The sequence below is a fragment of the Myotis daubentonii genome, chromosome 6, assembly GCF_963259705.1.
Source record: "Myotis daubentonii chromosome 6, mMyoDau2.1, whole genome shotgun sequence".
NCBI classification, from domain to species: Eukaryota; Metazoa; Chordata; class Mammalia; order Chiroptera; family Vespertilionidae; genus Myotis; species Myotis daubentonii.
The window spans coordinates 1,310,214-1,335,503 of NC_081845.1; the positions used below are offsets into that span (position 1 = coordinate 1,310,214).

Genomic DNA, 25,290 nt, shown 5'->3' on the forward strand with positions numbered 1-25,290 from the left:
GCCCCTAACGCGGGTGACACATGCTGTCCCCGCCCCTAACGCGGGTGACACACGCTGTCCCCGCCCCTAACGCGGGTGACACGGCTGTTGGCCTGACGGGATCTGACATGCTGAGAAAGTGCCGCTCAATGTCCACGTGCCCCTGGGAGCCACGTGGAGACCAGGCTGTGAGCTCAAGCGCCTCAGAGCTGAGATGTGGGTGAAGAAAGCGCAGAACAGGGGCAGGCTCTGTGCCCTCAGAATAACTCGGGGGGCCTCCCCAAGAGGCTCGAGGGGTGCTCACAGGGAACCGGGCAGGCCCTTTGGAACAGTGAGTTCTTGTGTTTAAAAAGGAGGTGGATTCCTTCTGACATGAAATGCTTAGTGGAAGGGTCACAGGACCAGAAACAACATGATTCTCCTGTGACACACGCGCACACACACGTTGACACACACGCACACACATGCGCACACACGTCACCAGACATGCACCCACATGTGCACACACGTTGCCACATGCACACACATGTTGCCACAGAGCCATGGGAGCTCAGCCACTGAGCCCCACCGGACAGACGGTCTCTCTTGGCCCTTGCACGCACGGTCAGCCCATTTGGCTGGGCACCCTGGCTCCCATGGTGGTCAGTGCAGATAGGGCGGCATCTGTGTCCCGACTGCCGGCTGCACTCACCCCTTCCCTGTGCGCATCCACTGTGTCAGAAGCTCCGCAGACTCCGTGTGTCCCTTGTCCAGGCAGACACGGGGAGAAGGACGCGCGGCCGATCATGTCCCGTCTCTCTCTGCAGGTGTTCCTGGTGCGCAAGGCCGTGGGGCCGGACGCCGGGCAGCTGTACGCCATGAAGGTGCTGAAAAAGGCGACGCTGAAAGGTGGGGCCTCAGGGGGCTCGGAGGGTCCTGGGGGCTCTAGGGGTCTCGGGGGGCTCGAGGGGTCTCAGGGGGCTCGGAGGGTCCTGGGGGCTCTAGGGGTCTCGGGGGGCTCGAGGGGCCTCAGGGGGCTCGGAGGGTCCTGGGAGACTCAGAGGGTCTTGGGGGGCTTGGAGGGTCCTGGGGGACTCAGAGAGCCTTGGGGGGCTCGGAGGGTCCCTGCGCTGCTCACGTCGCATTCCGTGCAGTGCCACGTGGTTCAGGAGGGCGTCCCCAACGGAGGACACCAGACACGTGGCTCTGACCGATACACAGTGTGACACATCCGAGTCTTCCGTATCCCTCGCTCCCAGAGGAATGTCGCGTGGCATCACACCCTCCTTCCACGCATGTCCGTGTGCACGCGTGGCAGAGCCTTGATCGGGGGCCGGCAGGTGGTCACGCTGCGTGTGGACGACGGGTCGGCCTGAGTTCGTGAGGCGGGTTGCTCAGCTTCACACACACGTGGCTCGTGGCCGCTTTGTGTCCCTTGGTTGTCGCAGGGACGGGTTAGAAGCCCAGGCCCACGCCTGGTTCCCCGCCCCCCGTGTGCCCACCCGCCCTGAGCACAGGTCCAGACGAGACGTGGACACGTGTGTCCCCACACACGCGTGCACGGGGTGTTCGTGCCCGCAGGTCCATTCTCACGGATGCCAGGAGTGGGAGAGCCGGTCACACTCGCCGCTCGGTTTCCCAGGGCGCCGCCCCGTGTGCGGTCCTCACACGGCCCCGCTGGGCGTGGCCCCGGGCGTGGCCGTCACACAGCGGGCGGTCAGCAGGGGGAGGACCTGGCCTGCGGGGAGCAAGCCTTCCCTGCGTCCGGCCGCCCCGGCCCGAATCTGTGGGGGTTCGGCCAGGGTCTGCCCGGGCGTCTGCTCCCCGATCACGTCTCACATGGAAATGTTTCCCGGACGTGTTTCATCTGTGTCCCGGGATGGGCACCGCGGCCGGAGCCGGCCCTTCTCTTGTTTTAGGTGCCATCAGGGGACTCGGGGTGTGATGGGGCTCCCGGCCCTTCGCGGTTGGTTTCCGGTCATTGCACACGTGCGCTGTGCGCCGGCCTCTGGGTGCCGAGCAGCCGCTCCGTAACTCGGCCTGTCCCTTCCCGGTGCTGTGTCTTCGCTGACTTACTGGACATGTTCCCAGCCTCCGGCCGCACCGTCTCGGGGACCGTTGCGTGGCTGGATGCTCGTTAGCCCTGAACTCCCTGGTGGACCTGGGTTTATGGTGGTGTGGCTGTAGGGTGGACACAGACACTTGCTTTCCCACGGTGACTACAGCCCCTGGGCAGCTGGAATGTGCCCCAGGCTCACGTGTCCCTGGTTTCCATTCACGATCAGGCGTGTGACCGAACAGGCTTATTACATTCCAAGCGGAACTGACCGTGGTGACAAGGACATCGATCCCGGAGGGTTTCAGAGTCTCTTACGGCACCGAGGCCGCGCCCTGCAGGGAGACGGCGAGGGGTGCAGGAGCACATGTCCCCTTCTGTCCACCCTGCCTCCCGGTCACGTCACGGGGCCAGGGCATGGGGGCTGGACAGGCCGATGGGACAGGGACTTTCCCCAGAAGAGGACCCACCTCGGGTGACAGAAGACGGGTCGCAGGCTCAACCCCCGACCCCAGTGCGGGAGGCAACCAATCGATGTGACTCTCTCACATTGATGTTTCTCTCTGTCTCTCCCTCTCCCTTCCACTCTCTCTAAAAACCAATGGGAAAGTATCCTTGGGTAAAGGTTAACAAAAAAAAAAAAGAAAGAAAGAAAGAAAGAAAGAAAGAAAGAACGAACAAAGGAACAATGATGTATGAACATGGGGTTTGGGGTGGGTGTTCAGTGAGATGACTGGGGTTTGGGGTGGGTGTTCAATGAGATGACTGGGGTTTGGGGTGGGTGTTCAGTGAGATGACTGGGGTTTGGGGTGGGTGTTCAGTGAGATGACTGGGGTTTGGGGTGGGTGCTCAGTGAGATGACTGGGGTTTGGGGTGGGTGTTCAGTGAGATGACTGGGGTTTGGGGTGGGTGTTCAGTGAGATGACTGGGGTTTGGGGTGGGTGTTCAGTGAGATGACTGGGGTTTGGGGTGGGTGTTCAGTGAGATGACTGGGGTTTGGGGTGGGTGTTCAGTGAAATGATGGCATGAGAGGTAGTGCCCTAGGGGTGACCGTCCGGTTGGTAGTGTAGGAGATCGTCATTCCCAGGAGGTGCTGGGCCTGGGGGTCATGGTGTCGGCCGGCAGGTGAGAGTCAGATTTCTGGCTAAAGTGCGTGTGTGTGTGTGTGTGTGTGTGTGTGTGTGTGTGTGTGTAGAGAGAGTGCGTGCACAAATACCAGCGATTGTGGGACCTCCTGGTCATCATCCCTCTAGTTCCACTCCGGTGCACGTGTGAATGCTGTGACGAGGAGTCGGGGGGTGACTCACGCCGTGTTTGGTGCCGAACCCTGAGCCGGGCCTGCCTGTGGTGAGCCTGGTTTCTGTCCGCAGTTCGGGACCGCGTCAGGTCGAAGATGGAGAGAGACATCTTGGCAGAGGTGAACCACCCCTTCATTGTGAAGCTGCACTACGGTAAATACGGTGAAAAGTGAGATAAAGCCAGCTGCTCCTGGGGACCGGGGGCAGCGCCCCCAGACGGGCACTGAGGAGGAGCCAGCGTCAGAGAGGCCCGAGTCACCCTGCCCCCTCCGAGTCGCTCGGCCCTCGTTTTCTCAAAAGGAGCAAGTGCCTTATTTTCCTCCCGAAGGCCTGCTGTGAGGGGGCTGTACGTTATTGCTCTTTAACTAGAGGCCTGCTGCACGGATTCGTGCACCTGGCCTGCGCCCTCTCGCAATCCGGGACCCCTCGGGGGATGTTGGACTGCTGGTTTCGGCCCGTTCCCGCAGGCCAGGCCGAGGGACCCCACCGGTGCACAGATCCGTGCACCGGGCCTCTAGGATGCATATAAGACCTTTGGTTAATCTCTTCCCGCCCGCCCCCCTCCCCCCTTTGCTCTGACATTCATCAGTCTCTTCCGTGTTTCCATGCCTGTGGTTTCTGCTCTTGCATTGAGCGTCTGCCCCCTGGTGGTCAGTGCATGTCATAGCTACTGGCTTTTATAGAGAGAGAGATTATTGTCATTGATTAAGTGGTTAAAAAAAGTCTCTTGGCCTAGAATGGGGCCGAACCGATCACATTTTTGTGTTGTTTTAAAATAAAGTGCTTTTTGACGCAGTAGTTTATGTAAAGCAGAGACGGTAACACTTCCTGCATTTTAAGTGGCTCCTGCTTCAAGCATTTTAAACTGCCCTGAAAAGCAGGTTATTATTTCCATTTTTCAGAAGACAAAACTGTGGCTCAGATCAAATAATTTGCCCAACGCCACTCACCTGCTGGGCCACACACCTCCTGTCAGTTTTCTGCTTTTTGATCTTTTCCGCCTGGGAATCAAACCATGACCTCCTGGGTCATGTGTTGACGCTCAGCCACTGAGCCCCACCGGCCGGCTGGACGGTCTCTCTTGGCCCTTGCGTGCACGGTCAGCCCGTTTGGCTGGGCACCTGGCTAAGTGGTGGGCGGAGCTATGTCTGTGGCCGTGACTGAGGCACAGCAGTGCGCCCATAATCGTGGCGCTGTGATCAAACCCGGAGCGCCCGCACCACTGCCGTGATGTCCAATGGCCACCCAGCTGCTCACTGCACTGCCGTAAAAGAGGGGATCGGAGGGGGGGTGCCCTCGAGCCCCGAGCGGGGAGAATGCACTTCCGTGGGAAGGAAAGGGGGCTCCACCCGACGTGGTCAGAGCCATCGTCCCCACCTCTCCACCCCCCCCCCCACCCACAGCAGAGCGAGACCCGTCCCCCAGGCCCAGCCTGACTGTGGGAACAGCAACCGCTCAGGGACTTGAGTGCCTTTCTCCCTGTGTCTCCCGGCCCCTTTGTGGCTAAAGCGGGAAGGGAGGAGGGAAGGGAGAGAGAAATAGCCAGACCCTAAGAAGTGACGGAAGCAGGGGCGCTCGCTAATATCGGCCCCTCCCCATGTCCTCCTGGCCGCTGGCTCCCACTGCTCCCTCCGTTTGTGAAGTGACCCAGGTCACAGGGTCAGGACACAGGGTCCTTGGAGCCGCAGAGACTGACCCGAGGGCACAGCCACCCCAGGGACCACGAGGGCCCGACTGCTGACCGCTCACTCTCCCCTTCACAGCCTTCCAGACGGAGGGGAAGCTCTACCTGATCCTGGACTTCCTGCGCGGAGGGGACCTCTTCACCCGGCTCTCCAAGGAGGTAACGCCCGCCCCGGTCCTGGGCTGTCCCTTTCTGTCTGGGACTCAGGGACAGAGGGAGGGAGAGCTGGGGGAGGGGTGTGTGCTCTCTCCCTTCACTTCCTGGTGGTCCCTCGGGCAACGGCACAGTGACCTGTGGGGCTGCTTGCAGTATAGTTCAGAGCCTGAGGCTACAGATCAGACCCAGTTCTGGCAAAAGCCCTCTAGAGCAGCCACCCTTCCCGCCTGGTGCCTAGTCCCCCCTGGGGCAGGTGTGTGGTCCCTCCCGGGGGCAGGTGTGTGGTCCCTCCTGGGACAGGTGTGTGGTCCCTCCTGGGGCAGGTGTCTGGTCCCTCCTGGGACAGGCGCGTGGTCCCTCCTGGGGCAGGTGTGTGGTCCCTTCTGTGGTGGTCACTGCAGAGCCTGGTGCAGGGTGTTTCGTTTCTGTGGAGACACTCTGTGTTTTGTCATTGGCACCACGGGTGATGCTGGGAGAACTGGCCCAGTGGAGAAGTCTGTGCCCTCTGAGCACCTGCTCTATGTACAGGGTAAAGTCAGGTCAGGGGAGCTGGGCGGCCTCGGAGCTGCTGTGAGGAAGCCCGTGAATGGGGTGACCGTTTAGGAGAGAATTGGGAGCTGGGGGAACACGGAAGGTAGAGTGGGAGATCCCAGAGGCTGGCGGGCGGGCGGCAGCACCAGGGTGCCCGCCAGGCTGTGGGCACGGTCCCTGCCCCACTGGGAGGCCCAGTGTGAAGTGAGGTGTTGGTCTGTGTGCGCCTGGCAGTCACCTCGGTCCCCGCGGCCGTACGCTGCGCCCTCGCTCAGGCTGAGCACGCTGGAGCTGATTTCGTGTCGCCCTCAGAGGAGCTCTGGGCTCCGGTCGGGACTTTGATCTCGGGGTGAAGGTGGACAGTGTTCCCCACCTGCTCGGGCTCCCTGCCCAGCAGCCACGACAAGTACCTGCTGCTCTGACTCCCTGGGGGACGGGAGTGTCCTGGCGGCCCGATGACCTTGACGTGTGTGATTTCCTGGCCTGAATCGGGTGCCCCGGCACCCAGGTGCCCCCTGTCCCCGGCTCGGGGAGCTCAGCTGACCCCGCACCACGGAGTGTCGTCCTGGGTGGAACCCGTCGCCCTCTGTCAGGCAGCAGCCGTGAAGTTTGTGTGAATCCGTGAAGGGACCAAGGAGAGGGGGAGAAGCGCGCGCCAGGCGTGATGTCAGAGCTGCCCGCCGGCCTCGCGCTGGGCTGTGAAACCTCGCGCGTTCACGTCAGAAGCTGCTCTGACATGTAAAGCCCGGGAGACGGAGCTGGCGACCTGCGGGCGAGGCCCGGGGAGGAGGTCCAGGCGCCGGTGGCGTCAGCTTTGTAGGCCTGGCTCTTCGCCTTCCCTGACCTGACGCTACAAATAGACCCGTTTCCACTGTGGGCGCCAGAGGCATCGCCTGGGCGGGGCAGAGTGGGGGGCGGGGGGCCGCGTGCAGAGCGGACCGGCCGGTGTGGACTTCGCCGGGCTGAGCCGTGGTCCCGGGGCAGAGCGTTGATAAAGGGACCAGCCGCCAGCTCGGCTCGCCCTGCTCTCTGCTCGCAGGTGATGTTCACGGAGGAGGACGTCAAGTTCTACCTGGCAGAGCTGGCCCTGGCGCTGGACCACCTGCACGGCCTGGGCATCATCTACAGGGACCTGAAGCCCGAGAAGTGAGTGGGCCACGTGGGCGCCGGCCTCGCCCCTGCTTGCCAGCCCCCTCCCCGCCCCCTGCAGCCCCTGCTCGGGGTTCAGTTTCCACGTGAGGTCTCCCCAGGAGTGGGCGGGGCTTCCTCATGCCAGCACCTCCCGGGTGGGGATCCTGGTGGGAGGAGCAGTTCCACCTGCTGCCCTGGGCGGTGCCCGGACACAGTGGGGCTCACGCTGAGCTGCACGGGTTCCCAGCGCTCAGACCTGGTCCCGGGGAGGCCAGCGGAGCCCAAGGCCGTGGCCGCAGGTCACGTGGGCAGGCGGGTGGCACACCCTCACCTGCTGGTCCCACACCCGCTCATGGCCTCTGACATCACCGCCAGCACAACACGCGTCGCTGCTGCAGGTGTGACTAGCAGGTCACACCATCGCCAGGCCCTCTCTGCGTGTCCCACGGGGGAGCAGCGTCCCGTGACCTCGGCGCCTCTCCTCTAGCGAGTGCAGCCGGGGGGTCCCGGCCGGGAGCCCTGAGCCCTGCTCTCGCTCTTCACAGGCCGAAGGGATCTTTATAGTTAGAAAGATCATACGTCGTGGCGGGGCTGCAGGAGGACAGATGTCAGTGAGGATTAGTGAGGGCTCATGGCGAAAGCTGCTCATTTCTGGGCCAAGATTAGGTGTCACCGAAAAGCAAAGGTGGAAACACAGGAAGGGGTCCTCTTAGTTCTGCACGGGCAGCGGGCGGCTCCTGCACAGAGACTGCACACGGGCGGCCTGGGGGTCCCTGGGTGCTGTGCTCGTCCCCCCACCGCCCGCGCCGCGCCCCGTGCCTACCTGCGGGGAGCTGACCGAGCCTCTGCTCTCCCCTCAGCATCCTGCTGGACGAAGAGGGTCACATCAAGGTCACAGGTGAGTGAGCGCCGGCCCTGAGAACCTCCCGCCTCGGAGGAGGGCGAGGGAGGTGGAGAGAGGGTGTTTCTATCTCTCTCCCACCTCCCTCCTCCTCCCCCCTCCTCTCTCCTCCTCCCCCTGCCCGCTCCTCCCACCTCCCTTCTCTTCCTTCCTTCCTCCCTTTTCCCTCCTCCCTCCTCCTCCTCCCTCCTCTTCCCTCCTCCTTTCCCTCCCAGCAAACCCCGCCTGCTGTCAGGCCCCCTGCTGGCCTGCGTGGAGCTGTTAGAAATCAGGTCTCCTGGGGACTTCATGGTGGTCACTGAGAAGTACAATTTCTTTTTAAAAAATATATATTTTATTGATTTCAGAGAGAGGAAGGGAGAGGGAGAAAGAAACATCAGTGATGAGAGAGAATCACTGATCAGCTGCCTCCTGCACACACTACACTGGGGATAGATCGAGCCTGCAACCCGGGCCTGTGCCCTGACCAGGAATCGAACCGTGACCTCCTGGTTCATAGGTCGACGCTCAGCCACTGAGCCACGCCGGCCGGCAGAAGTACAAGTTCTTGACACCTTCCAGGGCTCCTGAATCTGTGGGCTTCTGAAGACGTTGCCCGGGAGCGCCTGTGGGTGCGGCGCTGGCGTCCGGGGGGTTGAGCTGGGCAGACAGAGTGGGTGGGGCCGTGATGCCCAGTGGGCAGAATTCACAGAAATGCCACGGAAGCCTCGGCTGGGCCTCAGCGACTGAGAAGGGCCGCGCGCTGTTTCCCTAGACTTCGGGCTGAGCAAGGAGGCCATCGACCACGACACGCGCGCCTACTCGTTCTGCGGGACCATCGAGTACATGGCGCCCGAGGTGGTGAACCGGCGGGGCCACACGCAGAGTGCCGACTGGTGGTCCTTCGGGGTGCTCATGGTGAGGGCGGGGCTCATGGTGAGGGGGGGTGATCATGGTGAGGGCGGGGCTCATGGTGAGGGCGGGGTGATCATGGTGAGGGCGGGGCTCATGGTGAGGGCGGGGCCCATGGTGAGGGCGGGTGCTCATGGTGAGGGCGGGTGATCATGGTGAGGGCGGGGCCCATGGTGAGGGCGGGGCCCATGGTGAGGGCGGGTGCTCATGGTGAGGGCGGGTGATCATGGTGAGGGCGGGGCCCATGGTGAGGGCGGGTGCTCATGGTGAGGGCGGGTGATCATGGTGAGGGCGGGGCCCATGGTGAGGGCGGGGCCCATGGTGAGGGCGGGTGCTCATGGTGAGGGCGGGTGATCATGGTGAGGGCGGGGTGATCATGGTGAGGGCGGGGCTCATGGTGAGGGCGGGGTGATCATGGTGAGGGCGGGGTGATCATGGTGAGGGCGGGGTGATCATGGTGAGGGCGGGGTGATCATGGTGAGGGCGGGGCTCATGGTGAGGGCGGGGTGATCATGGTGAGGGCGGGGCTCATGGTGAGGGCGGGGTGATCATGGTGAGGGCGGGGCCCATGGTGAGGGCGGGTGCTCATGGTGAGGGCGGGTGATCATGGTGAGGGCGGGGCCCATGGTGAGGGCGGGGCCCATGGTGAGGGCGGGTGCTCATGGTGAGGGCGGGTGATCATGGTGAGGGCGGGGTGATCATGGTGAGGGCGGGGTGATCATGGTGAGGGCGGGGCTCATGGTGAGGGCGGGGTGATCATGGTGAGGGCGGGGCCCATGGTGAGGGCGGGGTGATCATGGTGAGGGCGGGGCCCATGGTGAGGGCGGTGCTCGTGGTGAGGGCGGGGCTCGTGGTGAGGGCGGGTGGTCATGGTGAGGGCGGGGCTCGTGGTGAGGGCGGGGTGATCATGGTGAGGGCGGGGCTCATGGTGAGGGCGGGGCCTGTGGTGAGGGCGGGGCTCGTGGTGAGGGCCTGTCCCCTCCCCGGGACAGCACGGCCCTTCCAGAGCCTTCTCTGCGGGTCTGAGCGCCTCCCTGCTCTGTCTCTGCAGTTCGAGATGCTCACGGGGTCCCTGCCGTTCCAGGGCAAGGACAGGAAGGAGACCATGGGCCTCATCCTCAAGTGAGTAGGAGCCGCCCCGTGGCTGCACCCGGTCAGCTCCTCCTCACACCAGGGGCCTCGGGCCTCAGCACCAGGGGCCGTAGCAGGCGTTGGCGGCGATGCCACGGGGAGAAGGGGGCGGCTGCCCTGAGAGGCCCCGAGGGATCCTCCACCCACAGGCTCTCCGCCAGGAAGGGTGCCGCAGGGTGTCCAGTGGCCGGGCCTGGGATGTGATGATTGACGGGTCAGAGGGCGAGGCTGGGGCTCAGAGACCACAGAGGGGTCCCTTCCTCCCACCTGTGGGCAGGTGCACGCGCTCCTCCCGGGGGCTCGTTCACCACACGGAGGGGTTTGCCCCTAGAATCCCCACGGACTCTAACCCCGGGCCACCGCCCTGCGTGGCATCGTCCACCCGCCCCGGGCCGTGTGGCCAGGACAGGGGCCAAGCTCCTGGAGGGGGGACCGAGGGCGGGGCTGGGAGTGGGGACCCCGTCAGTGTCCGGGAGGGGCTCACTGTGAGTGAAGGGGGCCCCCCAAGGCTGCTGTCCTCACAGCGCCTCGCTCAGCCCCGCGAGGGGACACGTGGCTGTTACAGAAGCCGGAGCCCCTGTGGCTGCGGTGTTTGTGGGCGACGTGGCGATGGAGAGGGGGGCCGTGGAGGAGACCCCGGGAGAGGAGTTCCCGGGCTCCCGGCATGGACGACACCCTGGTTTTGGGGTGATCGCCTCAGTTCCTTTAAGGTTGAAGGGGGAATGGGCCTGCACTTGCTCTAAAGCTACACTTGTTCCTCTGCAAAGCCGAGTGGGGAGGTGGGCATGTGACCCATTGGGTGGGGGGAGGGCCAGCATTCTGGGGGGCAGCTCCCAGCTGGGGTCCCGCCTTCCCCAGGGGCCTGAGGCCCCCACCTGGGCGTGCGAGGCCCTCCTCCCCCAGGCCCCAGGACGAGATCCCAAAGGAGAACGTCGGTGCCGCTTGGGCATCAGTTACTCCCATGGACAGTCACTGCCGCTCACGGTGCTGGGTTCTTGGCGGCTTTACTGTTGTTCACCGAAGCGATCACATAGCGGCCGTGACGCTTCCCAGTTCTAATTTCTAATGTGCTCGCGTCACCGTGCAGCCCAGGTGAACAGGACCCGCCACTCACAGCGCGGAGGGCCTGCGGCCCAGGTCAGGGCGCGGCAGCCGGTCACGCGAGGTGACTGGTCTGTTAGTGCTGCCGGGCCGGTCGGGAGCACGGACGCCCCTGGTCGCCGTGCCGGGCAGCGGGGTGGTCGCCCCTGGCCGCCGTGCCGCCTGACCCCGCCCCCCCGCAGGGCCAAGCTGGGCATGCCCCAGTTCCTCAGCACCGAGGCGCAGAGCCTGCTGCGAGCGCTCTTCAAGCGGAACCCGTGCAACCGGCTGGGTAAGCGCCGCCCGCGCCCGGGGACCCCGGGGACGGACACCTGCCCCCGCTCTGCTCCTGCTCCAGGTTCCCGGGGTCCCGGGGCGGGTGAGGGTGGGGGTGCTGTCGCCTGAGCTCCAAGGACACGCGGGCCCGCGAGGTCCAGGCTCACGGCCGCTGCCCAGGTGGTGGGAGCTGCTTTCACACCAGGTGGGGGCACCGTCCTGCCGGGTGGCCGCTCTGGGGCTGAGACGAAGGGCAGTCCCTTAACTGCGAAGCCTCAGCAGGCGCCAGACCCGGCTTCCCCGAGGTCGCCACCCCGCACTCACCTCCATGGCCCGTCTCTGCGGGGCTTCCAGGGGCCTCAGGGGCCGCCCTCTGCGGGGGGTGGGGGGCTCCCCGCTGACACCTGCGGGTCCGCCAGCTCACGGCTGTCCTGCGGCAGGTGCGGGCAGCGACGGCGTGGAGGAGATCAAGCGTCACCCGTTCTTCGCCACCATAGACTGGAACGTAAGTGGCCGTGGTCCCCCTCACAGTGACGGGGGGCGGGGCACACCGAGGCCACGTCCACTGTCACCTGGCGGCCCGGAGCCTCCTGGACGGGCTGGGGTCTCACGGGCACTGGCTCAGGGAAGAGACCCCACGTCACACGTGCCCTCAGCCTTTCCACAGAGTAAACAGAGCGGCCACCCCTCAGCGGCTCCGTGTGTGGGAGGGTCACCCACGTGCCTGCGCCCCGCTGCTCTCCTCCCGCTCCCCCGCCCCCCCCCCGCCCCACCCCGCTGCTCTCCTCCCGCTCCCCTGCCCTCCCCCCCGCCCCCCCCCCGCCCCGAGGCTCTCCTCCCACTCCCCTGCCCCCGCCCCGCTGCCACCGTCTCGCTTTCCCGCAGAAGCTGTACCGGAAGGACATCAAGCCGCCCTTCAAGCCCGCGGTGGGCCGGCCCGAGGACACCTTCCACTTCGACCCCGAGTTCACAGCCCGGACGCCCACGGGTGCGTGCCGCAGCGAGCGGGTGTAACCCTGGGTGCCGCCCCCACACCCCGCGCCGCCCCCACGCCCCACGCCGCGCCCACGCCTCACGCTGCCCCCAAGCCCCACGCGGTCCCCACCCCGCAGTCCGGCATCCCCTCGAGCTGACCGCTCCCCTGCTCCCCGCAGACTCGCCGGGCGTGCCCCCAAGCGCCAACTCGCACCAACTGTTCAGAGGCTTCAGTTTCGTGGCCTCCAACCTGGTCCAGGAGCCCCCGCAGCAGGACCCGCACAGAGCGGCCGTTCACCCCATCGTGCAGGTAACCCCGCGGGCAGGGCGGGCGGGGCGCGGCCACCAGTGTCCTCTCAGCCAAGGCGGGTGCCCTCCCCCGGACTCCCCGTGCCTCGGGCGTCCCTGAGAGCGGCCGTGGTGCCTGACGCTGGCCGTGTCCCCGCTCGCTCTTCCTGCGGGAGGGAGAGTCCTGATGGCCATCGGGTGCGGGCCGAGCCACCAGGCCCCCGGTGTCACAGGCGGGCGTCCTCGCTGCAGGGAGCGGAGCCGGGACCGGGAGGCGGCTCCGGGTGTGGGAGCCCTGTCGTGAGATGTGCCTGTGGGAGGTCAGGAAGGTGACTTTGTAGTTTCCTCCCTTATAAACCCAACCGGACAGGGGGGACTCCGCGCCGAAACCGCGATGACGAAACCGCGGTGACGTTGCATCTAACGCAGTCGGGGCGCGTGGGGCGCTGGGCTGCACGTTTCTCTCCCCGCCGCCCTCTGGGGAAGAGAGCAGGGTGTCCCAGGGGACGCTGGCTGGGAGGGGGCGCCCGGCCTCGGTCTTGTACGCGGTGGTGACGGGCCTCATGGGGTCAGATTTCCACTTAGATGTCGACACGCAGACACGCGTGCGGGACGCAGCGTCTGAGCCCCACGCTCGGCCTCCCCGGCCGACCCCTCCTGCTCCCAGAGTCTCCCTCCGCTGCTGGGGAAACTGGCCGCCAGCCGCCAGCCCCGCGGTGTCTGAAACGGTCGTGACCGATAGGCAGGGGAGGCTGGGGTCGGATGGGGAACCGTCGTCCTAGCTCCGAGGCCTTGGCCAGAGGACTCGCCCCTCCCGGCCTCCGTGTTGAGGCGCACAACCTGGACCCCCTTTGCGCCTGCGCTATGTGCCTCCCCCCTGCGATAGCTCTGAGGGCCCCGCCCTCCCCCCCCCCCGCCTCAGGGTCGGGGTGCACAGCCTGGACCCCGGTGCGCCTGCCCTGTGTGCCCCTCCCCTTCTCCCTACGCTCCCCCATCCCGCGAGAGCTGAGGGCCCCGCCTCCGTCCCACAGCAGCTGCACGGGGACAACGTCCACTTCTCCGACGGCTACGAGGTCAAGGAGGACATCGGGGTGGGCTCCTACTCCGTGTGCAAGCGGTGCGTGCACAGAGCCACGGACACTGAGTACGCCGTGAAGGTGAGGCCATGCACCCACCGGCTCCCGCCCCGCCCCGCCCACCACCTCCTAGGCTCCCACACGACGGGTTCCCCTTACTCTGACGCTCGGTCCCCACTTGCACTTTATTTTGCACATCAGCATGTTTTCAGCTCTAGTCACCATCGAGGCACTGGCCCCCCCGCGCCCTTTGTGGGTGACCCACCCTGGAGCGGTAGCTTGGGCACCCGCGTTTGGGGATGTAGTGTTGGGGGCAGGCGTAGGGATTGGCAAAGGGAGGGGCAGAGGGGGAGGGAGGGGACGTGGATACAGCCCCCAAGAATCAAGCCAAAGAAATAGCCGCAGGCTCAACGCAGCCCTGCCTAGCCTCACGCGGCGGCGGCGCGCTCAGCCCTCGGGAACAGTGACAGTGTCCGCCGCCCAACCTGTCACCCCACATAGGAGCTCTCGCTCTGTCCTTGTTGCGACATTAAGTGTTGGATCAGGAAATACAAAATGTCCGTTTCCTGGTGGGTCAGTGTGGGTTACAGCGAAGTTTCCTGCCGCGTGGTAACCTAGTGTCTGGGAGAGGACACTACATTCTCGACAGGATGCTCGGCCCCACTCTGCCCACCCAGCCGACCTGGATTTGGGGGCTGCGGGGGGGGGGGGGGCAGGTCCACCTGGGGCCATGGTCACTGGACGTGTCTGGATGCGTGGCCACGAGCTGGTCCAAGGACACAGGAAGCTCCTTGCCCTCCTGGGCCCAGAACTTCCCTGAGAGCCGGTGCCCACACCCCATGTCCTCAGAGCGGGGGAGGGGGGGGTGCCGAGAATTCCCAGGCGGTTGGCCTGGTCCGGGGGAGCGGGGGGGGGGGGGGGGAAGGTTCCGGCCTCTGGCGCCATCTGTCCGAGAGCCTCACGGCGCCACGGTCTGTTCCAGATCATCGACAAGAGCAGGAGGGACCCCTCGGAGGAGATCGAGATCCTGCTGCGGTATGGCCAGCACCCCAACATCATCACCCTCAAGGACGTGAGTGCGTCAGGGTGCCCGTTCCCGCCCGTTTCTCCCCGGTGCTCAGCCGTGCAGGGTGCCGGGTGCCCGGGCCGCGTAGACACCCAGAGTGGGAAGGCCGGGGCGAGGGGAGCTCCCTGTCTCTCACCTTCCTCGGGGGAAGCTGCCCCAGGGGGCGAAGTCAGCTCGCCGCCCCTGTCTGTCTGCACCGCGGGGTCTGGCTGCTCCGAGTCCTGTCCAGGCATAGAGGCCCATGGGCTTGTCAGAGACGCAGGGCGGGGCTCTGCCCGGACCCGCGGGTCAGAACCGGCCGTCCACACCCCAGGTGCCAGGTGCACGGAGCGTCTGCACCCGCCGCCCTGGGCCTGCTGCGCGCTATGTGCAACCTCCACGTGTTCAGTGTCTACATGTCTGCGGGGGCGGTGGGGGGGACAGGAGGTCGGGACTCATCCCAGCAGGAGCCTTGGCGTGCAGGCGTGAGCTCCTGCCTCGCTGTCATTCCTGCCCGGCCCAGGTCATTCACGCTGGTTCTGTCCTCAGAGCCGCGCCCGAGTGAGGGGACTGGCCCTGCCCTCGTTCTACACCAGCCTTGCTTTCACGTCCGGGAGCCCCTCCTCCCGCCCCCCGCCCGAGCTGTCCCTCTCTCCCGGCACAAGCGCGCCTGGGGGGTGGGTGGCCGTGGGGGACGCAGCACTGACCCCTGCGCCCTCCGGCCCAGGTCTACGACGAGGGGCAGTTCGTGTACCTGGTGACGGAGCTGATGCGCGGTGGGGAGCTGCTGGACCGCATCCTGCGGCAGCGCTGCTTCTCGGAGCGCGAGGCCAGCGCCGTGCTGTGCACCATCGCCCGGACCATGGACTACCTGCACTCGCAGGGGGTGAGGGGCAGGGGCGTGGGCGCGGGGGGCGGGGGGGAGCAGAGCTGTGCATGTGGCCTCCTGTGTCTGAAATCCCGGTGCAGGGACACCTAACCCTGCGGGGTGCGCTGGGCATGAGGCAAGTAGTCCTCTTTTTATATAAATATCTTTATTGATTTCAGGGAGGGAGAGAGAGAGAAACATCAATGATGAGGATCACTGGTCTGCTGCCTCCTGCACGCCCCCCACTGGGGATCGAGCCCACAACCCGGGCCTGTGCCCTGACTGGGAATTGAACTGTGACCTCCTGGTTCATAGGTCGACACTCACCACTGAGCCACGCTGGCCGGGCACAAATATTCATCTTTAGAAACCTTTATATTCAGGTTACCTGAACTCACCGCATTTCCTTTTTTTTAAATCCTCACTCAAGGATATGTCTTTATTATTGATTTTTGGAGAGAGAGGAAGGGAGAGGAAAGAGAGAGAGCATCACTGTGAGAGAAAAACATCGATCCGTTGCCCCCTGTACGCTCCCTGACGTGACCAAATCCGCCACCGGCCAGGGCAGTCGCCACACCTCCTGTCTCCCGGCCCCCGGGCCCCCCGTGTCCAGCATAGCTGCCCTTTGTTATTCGTTCAGATCTCACCGGAGAGGGGCTTGCGCGGGCTCCTCGGGTGTGAGTCAGTGTGAAGGGGGGGCTGCCTTGCCCTGCTGCAGGGCTGCTCAGAGTAAAGGGCTCCCGAGTGAACCCCGGTTCCTGAGCGCCCCTGCTCTCCCGCTCCCGCCCCCCGCCCCCCACCGTCCAGGGCCCCCGTTAGGTGGTCCCTCTGCCTCTGCAGGTCGTGCACCGGGACCTGAAACCGAGCAACATCCTGTACGTGGACGAGTCCGGGAACCCCGAGTCCATCCGGATCTGCGACTTCGGGTTCGCCAAGCAGCTGCGCGCCGAGAACGGGCTGCTGATGACGCCCTGCTACACGGCCAACTTCGTGGCCCCCGAGGTGAGCTCCCGAGCCAGTGGGGTGTGGCGGCCTCGCACACAAACCAAAGGCAGGGCCACTGACCTCAGGCACGGCTTATTTTATCTGTTTATTGACTCTGCCCGCCTGCTCGCAGCAGCGTGACACAGTGGCCTGGGTGGGAGCTGCCCGGGGGTCACGAGGGCTGAAGGGAGCACCAAGTGTGGTCCGTCCACAGCGGGACGGGACGTGGCCCAGCCTCAGGGAGGGACGTCCCGCCCCAGGCCACACGGACGCGCCTGGAGGACATTATGGGAGGAGATGGGCCAGGCACAGAGGGTGACCCTGTGTGGTACCTGGAGGGTCAGGTAGAGGCGCAGAGGGCGGGCGGGCGGGCAGGGCCCGGGGCGGAGGGTGAGAGGGGCTGAGGTCAGGGAGACGCAGAAGTTCTGGAGGTGGAGGTGGTGGCTGACGCAGTTGGGGTGTCGGTGTTCCGTTCTATTTGACCTTCATGTAGCAGTTCTTCTGCCTTAGCAATGCGACGCTCCCTCCTCGGTCTGCGAGCCTGTGCCCCGCAGGCTGTGGCTCCCGCAGGGGCTGGCCTCTGGGGAGCCTGGGGCGCGTTGGAGTGGCTTTGCCTGGATGAACGGTGCCCGTCCCCAGGCCGCGGGATCCGGGCCCACGGGAGCAGCGCCGAGGCCTGCCTTGCCCCCGCCCGGCGCTCACCTGTGGCGTCTGCCCCCAGGTCCTGAAGCGGCAAGGCTATGACGCGGCGTGCGACATCTGGAGCCTGGGCATCCTGCTGTACACCATGCTGGCGGGGTGAGCAGGCCCGCCGTGCCAGCGCCCGGCGTGCCGTCCACGCGGAGGCGCGGGCCCGCAGCTGGCCCTGTCCCGGGCCCGGGTGTGGGCGAACCTCGGGCTCCCTCAGGCCCTTCCAGGAGAAGCGAGAAGCAGGCAGGGCCCGGGGCCACGCCTCCTCCAGGAGGCCCCTCCAGATTAGGGGCCCGGGCTGCAGGCCCCGCTCACCCACCCACACGCAGGCCCCGGGCCTCTGCCCACATCCTCCCGCCACGGACCACTCCCTGAAAGTGTCCACACATCCGCTCCTTAAAACCATGCTCCTCACAGCGGACAAAGGGTCACAGGTTCGATCCCAGTCAAGGGCATGCACCTGGTTGCAGGCTCCCTCCCTGGCCCCGGTTGGTCTGGCGCTTGCAGAGGCAGCCAATCCTTGTCTCTCTCTCTCTCTCCCCCTCCCTTCCACTCTCTAAAAATCTATGGGAAAATGTCCTCGGGTGAGGATTAACAAAAATAAAAATAAGTAAAATTAAAATCGTCCTCTTGAGCCAGGAAGCGCCCATGACGGCCTGGTCAGACAGCACCCTGCGGCAGGCAGCCGCTCATGCCGCTGTGGCCGTCAGACGTGCGGGGACCAGTTCCCGGGACCAGGCACCCGGTGGTGGGGGACGTGTCTCCCTCGCGAGCTCAGCTGCCGGCTGACTCCTGACCCCCGGGAAACGCTCCCTCCCTCTGAATGAGAGGCAAACGCTGTGTGGTGTCTGAGGCTCCTCCAGCATGGAGTCTAGAATCCTAACCCCCTGGTGCCCAGCGTTTCAAGTCGAATAAATACTCGAGTGGAGGGACCGCCCATCCTCTTTACGGCCGCAGAACGGACACAGGGCCTCATGAGGACGAGGAGGCCGGCCTAACGAGGATTTCCTCGTAAATCGGTGACTAGCCCGGAGGGAGGAGGGGGCCGGCTCCCTGGGCTGAGGTCACGGCCTGGCTGTGAGAGCCACCAGAACCCCCTGCTCTACACGCCAGGGGACAGTGCGCACCGTCGCGCATTCACGGTGGGCACACACTGAGCACGCATGTTCTGCGTGTTCGCCCGTGGAACTGAGGCCCCTGTGAGCCCATGATTCTACCCGTGTTGCAACTGAAGCCCCAAAAATAATTTGTCAGAGAAGCCAGAGTGGGTGATAGATGGACCAGGGGTCCCTCAGACCTCGGGTCTCCAGCTCTCATCCATCACATCACGCTGTCACCATGGAGACCGAGCCAGGGGCCGACCGCTATTGTACCCTGTCGCCAGGGGAGCCAGAAGTGGTCCAGGAAAGCTCGTGCTGGGTCCACGGAGCTTGGCTCACCTGCCCTGCTGACCCCGGCCCTGATCGAGTGAGGATGTGGACAGAGCACTAAGAAGTAAATGGTGCTTTACCGTGAATGCTGGATTTGGAGCACAATGGGGCAGAAACGGCTGTTTTTAAATCTATATTTTTATTGATTTCCGAGTGGAAGGGAGAGGGAGAGACAGAAACATTAATGATGAGAGAGAATCATGGATCAGCTGCCTCCTGCACACCCCCCACTGGGGGTCGAGGGCAAATCCCAGGCCTGTGCCCTGACCGGGAATCGAACCGTGACCTCTGGCTCCTAGGTCGACGCTCAACCACTGAGCCGCGCCGGCCGGGCTAAGGAAAGGCCATTTTAACAACCAAAAGGCAGGATTCCACTGTGAATTTTGAGATCATGCGACCTCACCCCATACACCCTCTCGTTCCGCAGATTCACGCCTTTTGCTAACGGGCCGGACGACACCCCGGAGGAGATCCTCGCGCGGATCGGCAGCGGGAAGTACGCGCTGTCCGGGGGCAACTGGGACTCGGTCTCGGAGGCGGCCAAGGTGAGCTCACGCCCGGGGCTGCCTCGGGGAGGGCGCTCAGGGCAGCCATTCATCTGCCCCTGAGCCAGGGGGCCCTTCACACCCACAACGCGGATGTTTCATCTACAAGATTGTTTTCAAAGCCGCTCAGCTCAGAAAGGTTTTGGCAAAAACATGTTACAGCCCTTTTCACATGTTCTGCAATCCTGGTGTAGCAGAGCCCTGGGATGTGTGTGACCAACAGAGACACAGAGAAGCTGATATTTTTAGAAATGGGCCTGTGGGCCCTGGCTGGTGTGGCTCAGCGGATAGAGCGTCGGCCTGTGGACTGAAGGGTCCCAGGTTCGATTCCTGTCAAGGGCACATGCCCGAGTTGCGGGCTTGATCCCCAGTAGGGGGCGTGCAGGAGGCAGCCGATCCATGATTCCCTCTCATCATTGATGTTTCTATCTCTCTCTTCCTATCTGAAATCAAAAAAATATATTTAAAAAATTTAAAAAATAAATAAAAATGGGCTTGCGTGACCATGGAGGCTGGGAAGCCCATGTACAAGGCAGCTGGGGACGGAGAACAGCGGCCAGGCCTGCCCCCGAGGGGGGCGGGCTCCCGGGCGGCTGTGACCACTCGCTCCCTCTCCCGCCTCCGGCTCCCGCAGGACGTGGTGTCCCAGATGCTGCACGTGGACCCGCAGCAGCGCCTGACAGCGCTTCAGGTCCTCAAACACCCGTGGGTGGTGAACCAAGAGCACCTGCCCCAGAGCCAGCTCAGCCGGCAGGACGTCCACCTGGTGAAGGTACTCGGGCGCCAGGAGGCCGGGGGCCGGGGGCGGGGGAGGACAAAACAGTGCTGTGATGCCTCCCCGTTCACCTCAAGATTCAGAGCGCAGAGTTCATCACATACATGCAACACGTGCAGGATGCTGAGTAGTTACAGCTTCTGCTCCATCTCACAGCTTCAGTGCATGAGAGAGAGAGAGAGAGAGAGAGAGAGAGAGAGAGAGAGAGAGAGAGAATCGGGGCTGTGCCAACTCCTGGTCCCAAAGTCCTCAATTCTAGACCAAAGGTCTGCACTTCTCCGACAGCCCAGACAGTAAATATTTGAGGCGTTTCCAGCCGGATGCCTCTGTCTCAACTCTGCTCCACTGTGTCGCACAGAACACCCGAGACAGCAGATCCGCGGTCAGTGGGGTGCGGCTGCACTTGGTAAAACTTTGTTCACAAAGCAGCAGCCACCCCACCCCCACCCCTTCACACACACACACACACACACACACACACACACACACTCCCGTAATATTCTAATAGATTCCCTGGCACATCCCCAGTGCGGGGAGTGCAGGAGGCAGCCCGTCAGTGATTCTCTCATTGTTGATGTCTCTCTCTCTCCCTCTCCCTTCCTCTCTCCAAAACCAATTTTTTAAAAACTTGTAAGTGGCCAAGAGGAGGTGGCCAGGCCCTGACCAGGTGCCAATGTGTGGTGGGGACATCACAGGCCGAGAGCAGGCAGGCACCTGCCAAAGCGGGGGTGGTTGACCTCAGCCTGGGGCCCCGTGCGCGTCTGGAATATGTGCCCCAAGTGACCAGCGCAGCTGCTGCTGAACACGGAGATAAGACCACAGGTCCCTGCAGCTCTCGGCGTCCCGCGGCGGCCCTGTGCCCCCCACACGTGGGGAACCGAGGCCCAGAGGCCACGCCGCCGGCTCTGGCAGGAGCGGCGGCCCCGCAGTCACTGCCACTCCCTTGTCTTGCAGGGCGCCATGGCCGCCACCTACCTTGCCCTCCACAGGACGCCCCAGGCCCCGCGGCTGGAGCCCGTGCTGTCGTCCGGCCTGGCCCAGCGCAGGGGCATGAAGAGACTCACGTCCACGCGGCTGTAGCCAGCAGGACCCGACGCCTGGCTGCGGGCACCGGCCTGGGACCTGCGCATGGGCGCTGCTTGAGCGACCACGGGCGCCTTCGCTGGGCCCCCGTTTCCCCTTCAGCCTGAGAGGGTCCCAGGGCGCCCACCCCACACCTCGCTCTGCCGCCCCCTTCCCCGGCGGCCGCAGGGACGCCTGTCGCCACTGCACGCGAAGGCCTTCCCCACCCGGCACCTGCTTCCCGGGTGGATCTGCCACATGAGGGCCGTGGCCAGGCAGGAGGAAGCGGGCATGGCAGCGCCTCCCTGGAGGGGCCGGCGGCTGAAGGTGACAGAGGGCACGGGCACAGGAGCAGAGCCCGGCCCCTGACTATGACCTACGTCTTGATGGCCTCGTCTCGCTGCCCCACGTGTGTAATGAGGTCCGGGCTGTGTCCTCGCAGCAGATCTGAATGGGAGGCACCCCCAGAACCGCCTGCGCTCGGCCTTGGTGCCCCCTTGGTGCCCAGAAGGAGCCAGCAGGCGCCCGTGCAGCCCGCCCCGGCTCTGGATGGCAGCGGCCCCGGGGCTGGGCGTCCCGCGGGCTGAGGGCCTGGCTTGCTCCCTCCCCTGTCCCGGAGACACTGTGACCTCGGGACCCTGACCTCGGGCCTCTGTCGCCCACTGGGGTCGGGGGCACGGCCAGGGCCGCGTCCGCACGGGATGCCCTTTGCGGAAGCGGAGCTGTGTGAGCTGCGCCTGCTGCGGGGTCTGTCCTCGGCCAGTGAGTCCGGGTGTCCCGGGTGCACGTGGGCGCTCAGGCTGCGCCCCTTCGTTAATAAAATCCTGACGGCTCCGCCCGGGGCTGGAGGAGGCAGCGCCTGGGTCCTCATCTCCTCCAGCTCGTGCCCAGTGGGGGAGCCACCCCCGCCGGGCGGAGGAGGACCGTCACTTGTCTGTCCCTCTGTCCGTCCCTCTGCTCAGGCCAGGCTACAGGAGCGACTGTCGGGCACAGCCAGGTTTTCCCTAAAAAGACGACATTTTATTGTTTCTTTTGTCCTTCAATCTCAACTCCAGTACCACACACACACACACACGTGCATGCACACGCACAGACACGCACACACAGGCACAGACACACACAGACAGACACGCACACACAGGCACAGACACACGCACAGACACGCACACACAGGCACAGACACACGCACAGACACACACACACGCACGTGCACGCACAGGGGCCGCTGCTGGAAAGCGCCTCCCACGTGGGCTGTGGCCTCAGACCCAGCAGGTGAACGGGGGTCCACACAGCGCTTTCTCTCCGCGCAGGGGACAAAGGCAGGACGGAGGCGCCGGTTCCCGCAGAGCCCACTGGCCCTGCTGTTTTCTCAGTGGAAAGCGCTCCCCTGGCTCCGTGACTCCCGCCGCCCGTCTGCTTGGGCCTGAGTTGCTTTACTTATTACCAGAAACGGGGAACCAGGGCGCCTGCAGGTCCCGGGTTCACCCTCCTAGAAACCCGCCCAAGTCATGCGTCCTGTTTGCCGGGGCCCCAGCTGCCCACCGCGCCCTCAGCTGGGTGTCTGTGGGGAGGGGTGGGGGTTGGGGGGGGCCTGAGCGCTGCCGGGGACCCAGAGCTGAGAGCCCTGAGCAGCGAGCGGAGCGAGGACCCCTCCCTCCCCAGCGAGGAGTCCCTGAGAAGAGACCATGCCACACTGGAAACCGAGCTTCCCCAAGTCTTAGGTGACAGGGCGGGGCCGCACCCTCGGTGGGAATGACGGGGTCTGAGAGTTCACACGCTTGCGCGGGGCTCCCCGAACCTGGCGCCTGGTAAGGCTCCCCAGGATTCGCACAGACGGCAGGAAGTCACAGCCCTGCTCACACCTCGGACCGCACCCCCTGGTCAGACACCCCGACTCTGTCCTGAGGAAACCACACCCTGACCTCGGCCTCCAGCCCCCCGCCTCGCGGACCCTTCAGGTGGGCCCCCAGTTGGAGAAACCTGGCCCGCCCCTCGGTGTGCGCTGCCGCCCAGTCGGACGGGCGAGGGTGAGTCACCTCCGTCCCAGGTGAGACTGCGAGGACCTGACCAGCCGCGCGGGTCCGTGTCCAGGAGGCGGACCCCCTTCTGCAGGACAGTGGCCAGTGTGGCTCACCAGGCGGTGTGTCCCCCAGGCGCGGCTGGGCCCCCGCATGGCGCCGACTGCACTGTGTTTGCCCCCGAGAGCAGAACGGGACCCCACGCGTCGAAAAGCCAGGGACTCCCGGGTGGCCTCGCCCAGCTGGGGGGCGGGGCCTCCAAGGCTGTGCCGGCCAGTGGAGGCTGCACCCCACCTGCTCCCCGCCCGCCCGCCCCGCCCCGCACTCCGCTCGCCGCCGGTGATGTTTACAGGCCTCTGTTCGCTTGTGGGTTGTGTTTGCAATGGGCGGCCCTGCACACGTATTTATTACGCTTTCCAGACTTTCTGAATAGATTTTTTAAATAAACACGGGTTTTATGACGTGCAATGTGTTCCTAGCGCAGCCTCCGACTGTCTGTATTGTCACCACACGGTCTGCACCTCGCCCCTTCCTCCCCGATCGGGGACTCGGCCGCCCTGCGCTGCGCGGGGGCGCTCCACGGGGGAGGACCGGCACTGCTCCCCCAGATGTGTGTGCGTGTGCGCATGCGTGTGCACGTGTGCACATGTGTACACTCCATGTGTGCATGTGCCTACGTGTGTGTGCACTCCGTGTGTGCATGCATGTGTGCGTGCGCTCCATGCAGAGCCCGGTGTGGGATGGGGCGGGGCACCGGCAGGAGCCAGTGGAGGTCGTGTTGGTGAAGCAGGCGGCCTGGGGTGGCCACGGGGAGCTGTCCCCACACCCCACTACCTGCCCCGCACTCCGCCCTCCTTTCTTTCTACAGAAATACAGCCGGGAGGTCCGCTGAGGGTCTTCACAAAATAAATGGCATCGAGGATGTGCCTGGCAGAGGGCAGAGGCCGTGGGCCAGGGGGAGGGCGTGGTGGGCACATTCGGACGGGCCAGAGAAGGCGCCACCGGGCGGCGAGAGGCTGCGGGCAGATGGGGGGACGGACATTCTGGTCATGAGCGCCCCTTAAAACTCAGGGTCCGTCGCGCAGACAAAGCCCACCGGTCCTTCACATGCGGCTCAGGCGTGGTCCCCACTGGGCCTCGTCCAGCGAGGTGGGCACTGGGCACTGAAGCGGGTCCGGTGCAGGGCGCTTCCCTGCCTGCGGCCACAGCCCCCTGTCCCTGTACAGACTGAGTGGGAGCGGGAGGCTCTGAGCCGGGACCTGCAGGCCCGGTGCTCCACCAGCACCACCCGTGTGGCCTTGAGGCTCTACCCAGGGCTGTGCTGTGCTGTGCTCAGAGAGAAGGCCTGTGGACCCTGGAGGTTGGTCACTCGATTCTCCTCCTCCCAAGACCTCGCGCTTCCTCTGGGAAGCCTGGCGGGATGTGTTGAACTGGCACAACCCGCCACCAGGGGGCGAGTCCAGCCGCCTCCAAAGGTGCCCCTGGCCCTGCAGGGGCTGGAGGAGGGCTCCCCACTCCACCTGCCACCCCGGCTCTCAGCCGGGGGGAGTCTGCGATCTGCATCCACGTGGAGAAAAACGGTGTGAGGTCGTGAACGTGTGCATCGCGAACCTGCAAAGGAAGCTGCTTCCTCTCATTAGAAGTCGCCGCCTTCTCCCTGCCCCCACCCACCCAAAGCCCCAGGGAACTTAATGATTTTAAAATATATGTCTATTGATTTCAGACAGGAAGGGAGAGGGAGGGAGGGATAGGAACATCAGTGATGAGAGAGAGTCACCAACCTGCACGCCCCACACTGGGGATCAAGCCTGCAACCCAGCGTCCAACCATGACCCCTGGTTCATAGGTCGACACTCCACCCCAAGCCTCGTGGCCGGGCCTGGAAAAGTTGACTGACAGGCAGCACGAGCGGTGCAGAAAGGGGAGAGCGCGTGGCTGCGGCAGCTGGGAGCCACGGTCCCGGCTCCCATTCCGGCTCCGGCTCCGGCCCTGTGAGCTGCGCGGGGGCCATGGCTGTGGGGCTTCTGTGAGATGACTGTGGGAAGACGTGTGGCTGTCCCTCCTTCCTCCTGTGGGGACGTGTGTGAGGGTGCACGGAACACGGGGGGGGCAGCCACACCGCGTCCCCTCTCACTCGGGGGAATGTCCAGTGTCCCCCAGGCAAACAGCCAAGGACACCAGGCTCGCTCGACCAGCGCACCCTTCCTTTTGGGGTGGAGACGCCGCCAAAGGTGATGGGTCAGGACAAACCAAACATTAGCTCTCAGATACGCTGCTGAGGACCGCCCGCAGACCCAGCCGCCCGCGCCGTGGACGCTGCTCTGGGGCCGAGCACACGGACCGGAGCCGTCCAACGCTGGCCCGCTCAGTGGGTGGCCGGTGTCTGAGGAGCGCTGGCCTTGCTCTGCGGCTCGGTGTGTCTCTAACCTGTGTGCCAGCGT

At 64.8% G+C, this 25,290-nt stretch overlaps 1 protein-coding gene across 3 annotated transcripts in view; it reads left to right on the forward strand.

The window, feature by feature from the left end:
* Positions 1-23,310, forward strand: part of RPS6KA2 (ribosomal protein S6 kinase A2) — an 87,310-nt gene extending 64,000 nt beyond the window's left edge. For all 3 annotated transcript variants that reach the window (XM_059699864.1, XM_059699865.1, XM_059699863.1), the window contains 19 exons: positions 786-867; positions 3,385-3,465; positions 5,076-5,155; positions 6,723-6,829; positions 7,675-7,712; positions 8,470-8,612; positions 9,658-9,728; positions 11,021-11,109; positions 11,534-11,598; positions 11,979-12,081; positions 12,248-12,378; positions 13,388-13,513; positions 14,415-14,504; positions 15,205-15,363; positions 16,186-16,347; positions 17,051-17,127; positions 18,877-18,994; positions 19,629-19,766; positions 20,724-23,310. In XM_059699864.1, the coding sequence (XP_059555847.1) occupies positions 786-867; positions 3,385-3,465; positions 5,076-5,155; positions 6,723-6,829; positions 7,675-7,712; positions 8,470-8,612; positions 9,658-9,728; positions 11,021-11,109; positions 11,534-11,598; positions 11,979-12,081; positions 12,248-12,378; positions 13,388-13,513; positions 14,415-14,504; positions 15,205-15,363; positions 16,186-16,347; positions 17,051-17,127; positions 18,877-18,994; positions 19,629-19,766; positions 20,724-20,849 (1,986 nt within the window). In that variant the 3' untranslated portion in view covers positions 20,850-23,310. The remainder of the gene's footprint in view (positions 1-785; positions 868-3,384; positions 3,466-5,075; positions 5,156-6,722; positions 6,830-7,674; positions 7,713-8,469; positions 8,613-9,657; positions 9,729-11,020; positions 11,110-11,533; positions 11,599-11,978; positions 12,082-12,247; positions 12,379-13,387; positions 13,514-14,414; positions 14,505-15,204; positions 15,364-16,185; positions 16,348-17,050; positions 17,128-18,876; positions 18,995-19,628; positions 19,767-20,723) is intronic.
* Positions 23,311-25,290: the final 1,980 nt, after the last annotated feature.